Below are 14,046 nucleotides of genomic sequence, written 5' to 3' on the forward strand. Positions count from 1 at the left end.
AGGGCACAGGCTGTGCTGAGGGACACCCCCCCCCCAAGTGCACAAATTTTTGTACACCGGGCCTCTAGTATATATATAATCCCTTTCACCTTCTTCAACCTCACTGCACCTTCTCCTTCCCCTCTGGTAACCACCATATCGTTAGCTGTCAATGAGTGTTTTTGTTTGTTTTGTTCATTCATATTGCTTCCCGTTTTGTATCCAACATAAGAATTAAATCATATGATTGTTGTCCTTTTCCATCTAAATTACTTCACTCAGCATGATATTCTCAACTACAATTCATGTTGTCGCCAATGGTAGTATGTCAACTTTTCTTATGGCTGATTAGCATTCCACTGTATTGTAGCGTATCTTCTTTATACAAGCATCCACCAAAGGTCACTTGGGCTACTTCCATGTCTTGGCTACCATTAGTAATGCTATAATGAACATAGGGGTACATATATCTTTACAGACAAATGTTTTAAATTTTTTCAGGTAGATACCCAGAAGAGAGATTGCAGGGTTCTATGGTAGCTCTATTCTCAATTTTTTGAGTAACCTCCACACTATTTTTCATAGTGGCTCTATAAATTTACATTCCCACCAGCAGTGTAGAAGGGTTCTTTTTCTCCACATCCTTCCTAAGACTTGTTATTTCTTGCCTTGTTGATAACAGCCATTCTAACAGGTGTGAAGTGATGCTTACTTGTGGTTTTGATTTACATTCCTCTTATAGCTAGACAAGTTGAGCATCTTTTCATGTATCTGTTGGCCACTTTTATGTCTTCTTGGAAAAGTGTTTGTTCATGTCTCACGCCCACTTTTAAACTGGATTGTTCTTTCGTTGTTGAGTTGTGTAAGTTCATTACATATAATGGAAACTGGCCCCTTATCAGAGGTATTTGCAAGTATCTTCTCTCATTTGGTTGGTTGCCTTTTTGTTTTGTTGATGGTTTCTTTTGCTGTGCAGTGCATTATAGTTTAATGTATCCCGTTCGTTTATTTTTGCTTGTATTCCCCTTCCCTTTGGGGTAAAATTCATAAAGCCCTGTCAGACACCAAGGTCCATAAATGTAGAACCTATGTTCTCTTCTATGTATTTAATTGTATCAGGACTTATATTTAATTGTATCAGGTCTTAAAGATAATGCATTATCTTTAATCCATTTTGAGTTATATTTTTTTTGTACAGTGTCAAATAGTAGTCTAGTTTCATTCTTTTGCATGTGACTTTCCAATTTTCCCAGCACCATTTATTGAAGAGGCTTTCTTTTCTCCATTGTATGGGTTTTTTGGGGTCCGTTGTTGAAAATTAATTACTCATATACATGTGGGTTTATTTCTGAGTTCTCAGTTTTGTTCCATTGGTCTGTGCGTCTGCTTTGCTTCTGCCAATACTGTTTTGATTATTGTTTTGATTATTGTAGCTGTAGCATGATTCTTATTCTTTTAATTGTAGCCTCTTTTTTTTTCATTCTGGAACATTTTAGTGCCTTTGTATTTTTTACTCTTCTAAAATTTCAAAATAATATTCCGTGGCATTGGATCTATTTGTTTTAAAGTATATTTAGTAAACCAGTAAGTTCTGGAAAAATTTAGTGTATTATTTAGAATAGCCTCCCTTCATTTATTTTTGTCCTCTTTTTCTAGTATTTTTGTTAGTCATATGCTGAATTTCATCAATTATTGTCTAAAACTGTGAAGGATATGAAATGTTATCTTGCTTCCAAGGTAACAAGTTGGCCTGGAAGTTTCTTTGTCTCCTGGGTTAGAGACAAAGAACTGTATTACGCACAGCTGCCTGAGCTTCCTGTCTGTGCCAATTCTCCTTGCCCTCCCAGGCCCATGGGGACAATGTAGTGGCAGGACTAGGTAGAAGCTATGCATACAGTAGGTTTTTTGTAACAGACAAAGAATCCCCAGATTAGGAAATACTGAATATTTTTTGAGGCCACCAAAAAATCTGTCCAACCTTTGCCCTGGAGGAAAACATTATCTTTATTATACTACACAGTAAGCAAATCTGCCCTTTGTTCCTGGGGGAGTCACTATTTTCATCTTCCAAGACTGTTCAGTATACAAACATCTTCGACAAGATAATCCAGAATAAATACCTGTCAGTGACTCTGCTCACAAGAAGTATTCCTCCAATTTTCCTTCTCTTTGTCTTTTTGTCCCACCCTCCTCAACGTTGCCTTCAAAACTTTCTACTGAAATTTTTATTTCTACTTTCATAGTTTTAATTTCTAAGAGCTATTCCTTGTTTCCTGAATATTCCTTTTTTGTATAGTATCCTGTTTCATAAATAAAATATTTTCTCATTTCTTTCTGAAGTGGTGATGGCAGTGGTTGTGATGATGATGAAGATGATGAGGATGATGACGATGTTTTCTTCAGTGCTTGGCATTATCTGTATTTGCTAATTTGCAAATTTCCGTGTGCTTATTTTGATCTTTGTCTTGCATAATGAAGATATTCCCTAAAAGTCTGATGATTCTTGGTTGTATCTTCATAGTTAAGAGAAAATAAAACACTGACCAGAAGACTTTTATGCATTATTAGCAGCACTGTCAACTGCTGGGCTTCTAGTGGGGCAAAACAGACTGAGACATGGCTATTAAACTGGGGTCGTGCAAAGGTCAAAATGTGTATTATTTTTCTACTAGGCTAGTGTTTTCAGGGAGGATTCTCCAAGTGTCTGCCAAAATACTTAATCAATTGTTCCAACATCATTTAATGAATAGTCCTTAATTTCTCACTGATCTGTAATGTGACCTTTATCACTGATATAATCCACACACATACTGGAGTTTCCAGGTTAGCTAGGTGATCTATATCAACTAGACAGAGGTGCATTCACATTGTTTCCAATTGGTTGTGGTCACAAGTAAGGCTGATATGAATATCATTGTACTACAATTCTTATATATTAGTTCTTTAATTTATATGTTAGTGGTACATGCTAGTGGGCCGCAGCCTGGCTGATCCCCATTCCTCTCTTACGAGCTCATTTGTGCCTGGATGGTCCCCATTCCTCTCTCCCCAGTGTTGATTGCCTGAGCAGTTCCAGCGCGAGGGCATGATGACCATTTGCATAATAGCTCTTTATTATATAGGATGTTGCAAGATGCCTTCTAAGAAGATAAAAATAATTGAGATATTTACCCAGGTATACAAGTATCTTATTCCTAGAATCCCTGCCAGAAATGGATGATTTTTAACTTTAGAAATATCTTTATTGCAATATAATTCACATACCTTAAGTTTACCCTTTAAGTGTACAACTCAAAGGTTTTAGTATATTCACCAAGCTATGCAATGATCACCATTATCTAGGTTTAGAACATTTTTATCACTCCAAAAAAATAGAAAGTCTGTATCCATTTAGAAGTCAGTCATTTTTTCCCTAACATTAAAAACACACACACACACACACACACACACACACACACACACACACACACACACACAACTTGTTTCCATTCTAACTAGAATCAATAATTTGGGAAAAATCATACTTTTATATTAAGTTCCCATATCATCAAATAATTTAGTATACCTTTCTGTTAATTAAACATATTATGTTCTCAAGATTATTATATAGGTCCTTTGGTTTACTTATCACATTTACTCCTAAGTATTTTATTGTTCTTTTCATTGTTGTGAAAGAAAATGTTTCCCATTTTCATTCTGTGTGCTTATTGCAAAAAAGAGAAGCTTATCAGTTTTACTTATCTTGTATCTGGCTACCTGGTTAATTCTATTGTTTATAACTTGGGTCTCATGGGTTTCCTAGATGTACAATCATATTTGCTAGGACCCCTAAAAAATAGTACACAATTTGGCAATATAAAATAGCAATAAGAAGAATCTTGCCTAACTCCTGCTAATAAAATGCAGTCTGACTTAACAAGATATTAATTACTTAGTTGACCAAGACCCATTCCTCTCCTATTTCTTAAGTTGCTCCTCACGTTACAGCTTCCGCCCCTGTTCCTCCTTTCTAGCAGTTTCTACCTAAACTGCTACCAATGGCCCTGGCTTCTGACTCCTGGGTAGTAGAAAAAGATGTGCTCCTGACTCTCAGGGTACCATTAAAAACACCTATCAATCCACTCAGATGCATGCATACATGGTACAAGGAAAGATGCTGAAAGGAATATCAAGAATGTCCAGAAACGCAATCAAGTAGGCGATAGAAAACATGAATAAATAACATTACTTCAAGTAGAAATGACACATTTGCTCCAAAATATGAATAGATAAAGCATGTATCAAGATTAGAGGAAAGTAGTTACTATAGTATAAAAATAGTTTCAAGTGGAGGTTAGATATATGCTATAATAATACTATCATTTACATATGCTACAGATTAAAAAGCTTTTATGGGATTGGCTGAACCTAATTATCACATGCTTTTAGGGGGAGAAGTTGCTGTCAAATAATCCACTTATAAGTGAATTTCTAGCAACATAATTCATGTTTCTTAACAACCACTTGGACAGACAATGGTAACAGTCCCAAAGTTGTAGTATTGACAGTAAAGGGAAGTAGCAAGAGGAATAGATAAGAGTCTGGTTTAACAATGACCTTTCCTGATTACCCCTTGAGAACAGAAGTAATTTTATTCAATAAAAATAAAAGAAAATGAATCCCTATGATGAAAATTTCTTAAAAAATCAGAATTTTTATTAATTCGAACACTGCAGAATTATAACTATAATGTTCATAATTTAGTGCTTAAATTAATACAGCTTTTTATACTGCAAAAATTATAAAAGTTCTCATCAGGGTCAAAAATTCATCTTTGAATTCATACAGTCTATAACAGCTGTTACATAAACCATAATTTATTGGATCTTTCCTGCTATAAAAATATGACTGACATTTCATCTGATCAACTAACCACCTTAAAGGTTAATTCTTGCTTCCTGTTTCAGATTTTACTGTAGGTGATCTGGTCTGAGCAGCATCTATTTACCTATTCTGAGCAAACCACAAACTGTTTCATTGCTCACTCTTACTGTTAAGAACATATTGACTTGCTCCTGCTCTGCTGTTTAATTCATTTATGCTGAGGTTCAGGCATGAAGACAGAATTTTAAATGTGACATTTGCAGGCTGTTAGGTCACTTAGGCTCTGACAACTCTAGGGAATTCCTGACATATAAACAGAACCTGATTTACCAAGCACAGGTAGGCTTCCCCAAAGGGGCAAATTTCTGACGATTTTTTGTAATGTCTCACAGAATTTTAATATTAAATTTTAATGTCAATGTAAAATTCTCTATAGCCAACATTTTTAAAAGCCTGTTTCTTTTAATAAGTTCAAATTGGCACTCTTCTAATCAACCTATATCAGCTAAATAAAAATTCTTATGATTAACAAAGACATATATAAAGACTTATAATAATAACATTCATTAAAATTCTGAAAATTTCTGACCTCCAAGGGATTTTAATATCTTCTATTATCTACAGATTCTGGAAATTCTGATAAGTCTAAAGGCCATAACTCTTGTCAACAGACCATTTCAAATTCTTAGATTCTAATCCAGCAAGGAAGACTTTAAATGCTGTCAAAATCACAGTACAAAATGTAAGTTTACTTATCACACTGCCTTTTCTAAAATTACAGTTATGTAGAAGAGATGAGAGGAATTATAATTGGAAATGAAAAAACTGCCCACATAACATCTAAAATTACACTTCCCAAGAGTTGATAATGGGGTGGTATAGAAAAAGTGGGGAAATACTGTTTTCTCATTTTAACTAGTCAAAAAATTACACCAAATTATATTTTTTCAACTCTTTTCCTTTGTCAGTAATAAGTACTATATACAATGGTTCAAATGAAAGTTTCCTGAATTAACTCTTATTGTTAAGTAATGCACAAAAGATAATTCTGATTTTACCCTGTGTTTTATATAAGCAAGAATTCTACTGTTACACCGCAAGCAGCCATTTAATACTGTACTTTAAATGAGACTCCCAAATGTAATAGGTGGAGTCTAAACACGGATAGACGGCCTGGAATGCCTTCAGCAATAGCACATTGATTCTGAAAAACCTAACAAAAGCAATTACTTTTCAGAGATTAAAAAACTTGTTTCTTTAAAAAGAATAAACTGGAAGCAAACCTGGTGTATTATCTGAGCTACTGGAAGTTGTTCAGCATATTTCAGGGGTTCTGTTAGTTCCTCATCCATCCAGTCTTCCTTATCTCTAGAAAAAAGGAATTAAAAGACACAAAGTGAAGGTAAATATTATTTTTAAATATGTCAAGTATTTAAATATGTCAAATATAAAATATATTAAAATAGAGTTAATATTTTTGGAATAATCAGTATTTCCCAAAAATCTATGAAAAACCACCTAATGGTAATTTTAAAATTATACAAGTATAAATACATTCACATTGCATTTAATTACTATGTAATAAGAGTAGCTAACATCACCTAACAGTCTCAGATTCTGTCTTTCACTCTAAGACTTAAAAATGTCTAAAAACTCTCTGCCTGTAGGGTATACTTGTTTTCATACTAAAGGCCTTCAAAACCTGTGCTCCAAACATGTTCAAGCCTCATCACTAGCAAGTCCTTCTGTCTGTACAAATCTGTTCTTTCATTCATATCCAACCACTGCCGGCCACCCACCAATAGGCCTTGCAGTTCCTAGACTCTGATTTTCTCCACTATTTCTCATTTGGACTACCACCAATTCCTTCTTTATTTACTCTTCTTTCCAACATAATAATTTATTTGGACCCATCTAGGTACAATTTTTCCTCCTTAAAGACAAAAACCATATCTTATTCTTCTTTGTAGTATATCCAATGTTTACCATATAATAGAAAACAAATATACGCTGAATGAAAATATGAATAAAATAAAGACAATAATAACTCTATGACAGATTATTTTGTATGGAAATCTTTTCTTTAATATCTACATTTACAATAAGATACAAAGTTGACATGATACATATCTAATGCAGTATAAAATAGTAAAGTGGAGAATAGGAATAAAAACCAAATCTTTTCAAATGAAGAGAATTAGAAAAGATATTTTAAAGTAATTATTGATCTTTTTCAAAATAGCAAATAAACACATTTCAAAACAATAAGACTTCAACATATTTAAAGTTCCTTTTACCTTTTTTCTTTGCAAATTACACATCAACTTATCAACTTAAAAATTAAATTTTAAAAATCAAAACCTTGAATTATCTTGAAAAATAATCAAACAAGAGTGGTCCAAGTCTCTAAGGCTAATGAGAAATCTGGAATCTCTCTCAAGAACCCCTCTGCTGTATATCTGAAACTAACACAGAATTATGTTGAATGTAAATTGTAATTTTAAAAAAAAATTTAAAAAGACAAATAAGGACAAAATTTTGGATATGGTTTCGGAGTTTAAAGAACTTAACTATGCAAAAAATCTGAATATATGTGGCATAATTAGCATAAAAATAATTAATTTGGGGGAATTTTGAAGTCACACTAATGATGAAAAAATTAGTCTCAAACAATGTTTTATAGAAACAGAAAGTAGAGTAATGGCTGCCTGGAGCAAAGGAGGGGAGAATAGGGAGTTATTATCTAACTAGTGGCCTAGTGCACGAATTTGTGCACATTGAAAGGAAATTAGAAGAAATATTTTAATATCACTATTAGCCCTTTCTCTATAATAGAAGTGCCAACCAAATTCACGATCAACAATGACAGATGGAAACACACATGTGTGACTGGCGCCAGTAAGTGCTTTATATGTATCGCACAAGCACAAGTCAATAATTGTCAGCAACACAGCAGTAAACATCAACATGAAGCAGATTATTATTGTAGATCACACAGGGAGAACAAAGGGTAAAATATTTAACTGCAGCCGTGTTTGACTATATTCTGTGCAGAGAAAATCTGAAGTAATTTTCAAGTTCCACCATTTCTTCTTTTCAGTCGGGTCAAGTTTCTAAAATTTCTAAATCTTCCTTCTCTGGCTAATGAAAAGAAAGTAGGATTCTACGGAGTCTCTACCTACCTACTCCGGGACTCCTGTGAGGATCAAATGAGATGAGGCATGGGAAAACGCTTCACAGACATTTGGTTAAAGTGTGAAATGTTTCCACCTGGCTATAAAGCAAGTCGTGTTCCTGGGCTGAAGAAACTGCAAGGAGGTTAGTTGTTGCTAGGGAGAGGAAGCCAGGCATTGCTATGTGATGTCATTACCCAGTACCCACAGTGACCGTTTCTGGGCTGGGCTGGGCTGGACTGTGGACCACATTTTGCGCCTTGGGGTCTTGGCAGCATCAGCTGTGATTTGGTGAGCTGTCGCTCCAGGGTGGTGGGGGGCCTGTGTCCCACTTAGGGTTAGCCAAATGTTGCTTTGTGGGCGCCAGGTCTGTGGTGCCATTTCTCTGTACATGCCACGGCAGCTCCTATGTTGTGCGTCTGCCCCTGGTGGTCATGGTGCACATCATAGCGACTGGTCGGATGGTTACACACTTAGCATATTAGCCTTTTTACCCCCCGCCACCACCCACCCCTGGTTCCTCATTCATCATCGGGTGATTGGTGCCTGACGCCCAGGGGAAGGGACCGAGAGGTCAGCTGTTCCCGCCCACCTGCCAGCCCCACCGCTGCAGCGGGAGGCCATCAGGCGATCAGAGCCTGTCGGCCAGAGAAATGGACCAAGAGGTGGTCAGTGTGCCTCATAGTGACTGGTCCAGCAGTCATTCTGCTGTTAGGGTCAATTTGCATATTACCCTTTTATTATATAGGACTAGAGGCCCGGTGCACAAAAATTTGTACACTCGGGGGTAGGGGGTCCCTCAGCCCGGCATATGCCCTCTCACAGTCTTAGACCCCTCGGGGGTGACCACTTGCTGGCTTAGGCCTGCTCCCCAGGGGATTGGGCCTAAGATGGCAATTAGATATAAGCTCTGGCAGCCCGGCAGCCCTTGGGGGATGTCCACTTCCCAGCGGGGATCAGACCTAAGCTGCAGTTGGATATCCTTAGCGCTGCTGAGGAGGCCGGAGAGGCTCCCACCACCACGGCTGTACTGGCAGCCATCAGCCTGGCTTTTGGCTGAGCAGAGTTCCCTCATGTGAGAGCGCACTGACCACCAGAGGGCAGCTTCTGCATTGAGAGTCTGCCCCCTGGTGGTCAGTGTGTGTCATAGTGATCAGTCATTCCCAGTCTTTCTGCTGTTAGGGTCAGTCTGCATATTACCCTTTTACTATATAGGACAGAGGCCTAGTGCACAGGTGGGGGTCGGCTGCTTTGCCCTGAAGGCTGATCCAAATCAGGGTGGGGGTCCCGCTAGGGTGCCTGGCCAGCCTGGATGACGGGCTGATGGCTGTTTGCAGCTGGTCACACCCCCTTCAGGGTGGGGGTCCCCACTGGGGTGCCTGGCCAGTCTGGGTGAGAGGCTGAGGGCCGTTTTCAGGCTGGCGGGCGACTGAAGCTCCCAGCCTCTTTTTTTCCTTTTTCTTTTTTATTCTGTGATTTATTTACCTTCTATACCTGTCACTGGAGCTGAGAGCCGGCTCCAGCTCTGAGGCCAGTGCTGGCTGAAAGCAGGTACCTCGGTTTGTTTAGCTTCTATAAGTAAAACTCTGTTGCCATCATTGGCACTCTAAGCTCTGAGGCCCCGGCTGGCTGAAAGCAGGTATCTGGGTTTGTTTAGCTTCTATAATTGTAACATTGTTGCTTAGACTGGAGCTCAGAGCTGGGCCGCAGCAGGCAGGGAACCTTGGCTTCCTCCATTACTGGAGCAGGCAAGCCTCATGTTCGCTTCAGCTTTGTGGCTGCTGGCCGCCATCTTTGTTGGCAGTTAATTTGCATATCCTGCTGATTAGCCAATGAGAAGCATAGCAGAGGTATGGTTAATTACCATGTTTGTCTATTATTAGATAGGATAGAGGACTGGTGAATGGGTGAAGGCTGGATGGCCTGCCCTGAAGGGGACCCCAGATCAGGGTGGAAGGTCCCAGCTGGGGGGCGGGGCCAGCTGGGGCAAGGGGCCGCCAGTGGTTTACAGGCCGGCCATGCTCCCATAGGGGTGGGGGTCCTGGCTGGGGGGTGGGGCCAGCCTGGGCTTGGGACAGCTGAGGTTTTGCAGGCTGGCCACGCCCCAGATTGGAGTGAGGGTCCCCACTGGGGGGTGGGGCGGACTGGGAGAGTGGCCGCAGGCAGTTTGCAGGCCAGCCATGGCCTTGGCTTTGTCAGGAAGGACATCTGGAAGACGTCCTGTCTATCCGGTCTAATTAGCATATTACCCTTTTATTAGTATAGATGGTTAGAGTTTCAATATTGAAAGATTAAAAAAAGTTCTGGAGATGGATGGTGGTGATGTCTACATAATAATGTTAATGTACATAATGCCACTGAAAAGTACACTTAAAATGATTAGAATGATAAATTTTGTTATGTATATGTTACGACTGAATTGTGCCCTCCTCAAATTTTTAGGTTGAAGCCCTAATCTTGAGTACCTCAGAATGTGACTGTATTTGGAGAAAGGGTCTTTAGAGGTCATTAAGGTTAAAATGAGTCATTATGGTTGGGCCCTAATCCAATATAATAGTGTCCTTATATGAAGAGGAGACTAGAACAAAGACAGGTAAAGACCACATGAAGACACTGGGGTACTAGGCCATCTATAAATCAAGGAGAGGCCTTAGAAGAAACCAGTTCTGCCAAAACCCTGATCTTGGATTTCTAGCCTCCAGAATTATGAGGAAATAAAATTCTGTTGTTTAAGCTACCATCTGTAGTACTTTGTTATGACAGCCCTAGAAAAGTACTACAGCAAGCATGTCAAACTCATAGCCCATGGGCTGCATGTGGACCACAATGAATATTTTTGCAGCCCAGCCAATATAAACGGTATGTAAGAAACATTTTAATAAAAATTTTGTAACTTACTTTTTATAATACCCTGTTATACACAGTCTATATATATATATAAAAGGCTAATATGCTAAGTGTCTGACCATTTGACCATTTGAACATTTGCTATGACATGCACTGGCTACCAGGGGGCAGATGCTCCGACCAGTAGGTTAGCTTGCTGCTGGGGTCCAGCCGATCAGGGCAGGGTAAAGCTGGCTGGACATGCCTAGAACCCTCCCACAGTTCCTCCCCAGCCCCGATCTTGCACTGGTGGGGTCCCTCGGCCTGGCCTGCATCCTCTCACAATCCAGGATCCCAACGGGGGATTTCAGAGAGCTGGTTTCAGCCCAAACCCTGCAGGCCAGGCCAAGGGACTCCACCGGTGCATAAATCTGTGCCTCACGCCAGTTTCGGCCTGATACCCGCAGGCCCAGCTGAGGGACCCCCGCCCCTGAGTGCATGAATCTGTGCACCGGTCCACTAGCTAGTTATAATGAACTGTAACATTCGCTAATGACTGATTACCATAATCATGCTGCATTCATCTTAAATGCCTTACACACAGGTGCACCATTTCTCTCCACTAACAGTAGCAGCGAATATTTTAGCAGCCTATTGCCATATCATTAGCCTTGCACTGACTTGTTTTGTATGCAAAACAGAAAATATTTCGCTTTCCGGGGGCAAGAAAAATAGGTTTATTTGCGTTACACTTATTAATTTGTGCAATTATTCAGTGTCTGGTAAGGTAATATTCAAGAAAAAATATTAATTTTTATTAAAATGCTCTATTAGCCCTAACTGGTTTGGCTCAGTGGATAGAGCATCAGCCTGCAGACTCAAGGGTCCCAGGTTCAATTTGGTCAAGAGTATGTACCTTGGTTGTGGGCACATCCCCAGTAGGAGGTGTGCACGAGGCAGCTGATTGATGTTTATCTCTCATCGATGTTTCTAACTCTCTATCCCTCTCCCTTCCTCTCTGTAAAAAATCAATAAAATATATTTTTTTAAAATGCTCTATTATTTTATGTTAACAATTACTCATTTATTTCAGCCCTTTTATTCAGCATGTCTCTATCAAAACAAACCTACGTTTCTATAAAAATTGAAGATTTAGTTTTTTGCGGCCCACATAAACTTAAACATTGTTTATTTGGCCCACATTAGCCTTTGAGTTTGACATGCTTATACTACAGTATAGTATATTTTACCACAATAAAATAAAATATTCATTGACAAAAGCAAACATTATTTTAAAACATTTCACAATGTATATTTTAAAAGTCTATCTACATCTTTAGGTATCAAAAACACATACCAAGCAACAAATGGAAAATAGATAATCATCAAAATTTGAAAGTTTTATGCTTCAATGGACACTAACAAGAAAGTAAAAAACAAAACAGAAAGAGAGAAAAGTTTTGCAAATCATGTATTTGAAAAAGGATCTGTACTAAGCACATATAAATAACTATTATAACTGCATATTAAAAGCTAAATAATCCAATTATAATTTTTCCCTTCCTCATGAAGGATATTTTTAAGTAAAAGTTACATATTTGCTTGTTTCCTTTTTACTGTGTGGTTGGGATGGAGAAGAATAGAATGATTAGCCAGTACAATTTGGTGCCAGTGCCTTGACTCCTATTAAGGCACCAGCAGCTTCCATATGCGCCTGCTAAAAAAAATAAAGATAAAATCATTGACGTAGTTCTAAGAGTACACACAAGTATGAAAAAGATACTCTTGGTTGTTTATTCCAAAAATCAAAGTAATATGTATAAGGTGAAGTAGTTTTCACTCACAAAATTCTGTCAATATAAAAAATGGATATCTAGCAATTTGAATCACATTTTTTAAATGCCAAGTAGCTGTTATGAAACATTCTGAACATACTTCTATATTTTGTTTGTGTTGCAGATATGACAATTCACATCTAAACACCTAAGCATGCATCCATCAAGGATAAATTTGAAAGTTTTCTTAGGAACTGCAGGACATTTTTTAAAAATTACGCAAAGTATAATTCACAAATAATCTTGATTATCACTAGACTTGAGAGTTTCTTATTTAATGTCTCACAATAAATTAAAATTATTACTCATTTTTAATTTCTTAAAAGTGTCCATCATTTTCTTGCTTTATATGTTGCTAGAAGTATGATGTCAAGCTAATATTCTTTCCATTTTAATTATTTTCATTTAGAGGTTTATTTTACATTTTAAAATTAGTTATTACATTTTTGGCTTGGAGACTCAAGTTATTTTTTTTCCCTTTTATTTTAAGGCTTAATGCTAAGATAGAGGATATAGCTAAAAGTTAGCTGTTCTAGAACCATTCTCCCAAACACATAGGAATATTTCAATATGGAAATTCAGATGTCCTATTTCTAAAAAGTTTTTTTTCATTATAATTTGAAATATGTTTCTGCTCATTTTTCATTTGTTCTTTCAGTTCAAGTTCTCAAAATAAATATATTGAATTTTCTCTATCACTTTCTCTCTGGTCCTTTTATCTCTCTTATTTCAGTTTCATTTTCTTGATTCTTTTTCTTTTTTATTCTTTATGTCTCTCTCTCTCTCTCTCTCTCTGTCTCTCTCTATTTGTACAGATGCTTCCTTCTTTTTCTGTTGAAGATTATTTGTGATTTTTTATCAGGACCAACAATAGCAACTTATTTCATGATGGCAGAAAGATGGGAGATAAGTTGGCTTGTTAGGTTTCTCAGTTCAAGAGTACCCTTCTTGCCCTGGCCAATGTGGGTCAGTGGTTAGAGTTTCAGCCCGGGCACTGAATGGTCTCAGGTTCAATTCCCAGTCAAGGGAACATACCTGGGTTGCAGTTTTGCTCCCCATCCCTAGTTGGGACATGTGCAGGAGAAAACCAATCAATGTAGCTCTCTCACATTGATGTTTCTCTCTCCCTCTCTCTCTCACCTTCTCCTCCTCCCTCCTTCCACTCTCTCTGAAAAAGCAATGTGGAAAAAAAAAATCCTCAGTTGAGGATTAACAAACAAACAAACAACAGTACCCTCCTCTGTGACAATACCAGAGTGCAGTTGCATTAATAAATGGTATTTTTTGTGATGGTGGTGGGAACAATTTGCTTTATTTTTTGGTCATTTTATATTATTTCCTTTTAAACTCAACTTCAGCTGCTTCTCTCT

At 37.9% G+C, this 14,046-nt stretch overlaps 1 protein-coding gene across 1 annotated transcript in view; it reads right to left on the reverse strand.

Annotated features, from left to right (window-relative positions):
* The window catches only part of PIGK (phosphatidylinositol glycan anchor biosynthesis class K), a 98,878-nt gene that overhangs the window by 22,592 nt on the left and 62,240 nt on the right, over window positions 1–14,046 (reverse strand). Inside the window, exon 10 of the mRNA XM_006774660.2 lies at window positions 6,126–6,210. Coding sequence (XP_006774723.1) covers window positions 6,126–6,210 — 85 coding nt within the window. The remainder of the gene's footprint in view (window positions 1–6,125; window positions 6,211–14,046) is intronic.

This window comes from Myotis davidii, unplaced genomic scaffold, assembly GCF_000327345.1.
Source record: "Myotis davidii unplaced genomic scaffold, ASM32734v1 scaffold248, whole genome shotgun sequence".
NCBI lineage: Eukaryota > Metazoa > Chordata > Mammalia > Chiroptera > Vespertilionidae > Myotis > Myotis davidii.